The sequence below is a fragment of the Lottia gigantea genome (genome assembly GCF_000327385.1).
Source record: "Lottia gigantea unplaced genomic scaffold LOTGIsca_80, whole genome shotgun sequence".
Classification (NCBI taxonomy): domain Eukaryota; kingdom Metazoa; phylum Mollusca; class Gastropoda; family Lottiidae; genus Lottia; species Lottia gigantea.
The window spans coordinates 1,210,268-1,211,108 of record NW_008710663.1 but is presented as its reverse complement, the minus strand read 5'-3'; the positions used below and the strand labels follow the sequence as shown (position 1 = coordinate 1,211,108).

Genomic DNA, 841 nt, shown 5'->3' with positions numbered 1-841 from the left:
TTCAGTTGATTCTCTGCTTCTGAAACGTAATCCTCCCTATTCAGAATGACACAACATGAACCTTNTGTCACTCTTTTTAATAACAATGCTATCGTCTTTCTTAAGTAAGTTTAACGCTTCACGTTCCACTCGTGTGAGATTAGGCTTTTCGTGTGTTATGGAAAGGTTCACTGTTTGGCTATTCATACTCGCAAATGCTTTCAATATTTCAGGATGGATGGCGGCCTGAGGGGGTGTCCACGTAGATTTAGGAATAAACATTGTTCTAGCACCACATGGGGGGTGGTTTCGAAAAAAATATGTGCAGCTAAGATTTCGTTGAAATCGTTCAATGGATGGTCGGAGATAATTCAAGTTAGCTATCTTTGGTGTGGGAATAAACTTAAGTCCACGGTCTAAGATTGAATGCTGAAGGGGTGTGAGAATTTTGCGGCTCAAGTTAACTACAGTTTGGCCTAGCGGTGGCCTCTCAGTATTTTTATCCCCAGTAATTAGTTTAAAGACTTACTCGATGCTTGAAGCTGGTGTATCCAAAACAAATAAATGCTGTTTGCTGTTTCTGGAGACCAATGAAGATTATCAACTGTTTCGAATTCTTCTTCGTAGGGTGGTAAGATTGTTGCGCTGTTGATACTGGACTCCATCATCATGTTGTTGAGGGTGCTGAGGTTCTGTTGTGCTTTCTTCGAGATTTTATTTGAAATGGGTATACATGTGAAGAGGATCTTGGAGTTTGGGAAGGTTTTGTTGGCTGTGGCGATTAATTTCTGGGCTTGGTTAAAGGAGGTCTTTGGTATCTGATCACGGTTGTTGAGGCCTACATGAAGGATAATGGTAGTAG

General features: G+C 41.1%; 1 protein-coding gene across 1 annotated transcript in view; it reads right to left on the bottom strand.

Annotated features, from left to right (window-relative positions):
• LOTGIDRAFT_168954 (hypothetical protein) overlaps positions 1 to 650 on the bottom strand; it is a gene marked incomplete at both ends in the record, with an annotated part of 1,013 nt that extends 363 nt beyond the window's left edge. Inside the window, one exon of the mRNA XM_009067236.1 lies at positions 509 to 650. Coding sequence (XP_009065484.1) covers positions 509 to 650 — 142 coding nt within the window. The remainder of the gene's footprint in view (positions 1 to 508) is intronic.
• Between the last annotated feature and the right edge of the window lie 191 nt (positions 651 to 841).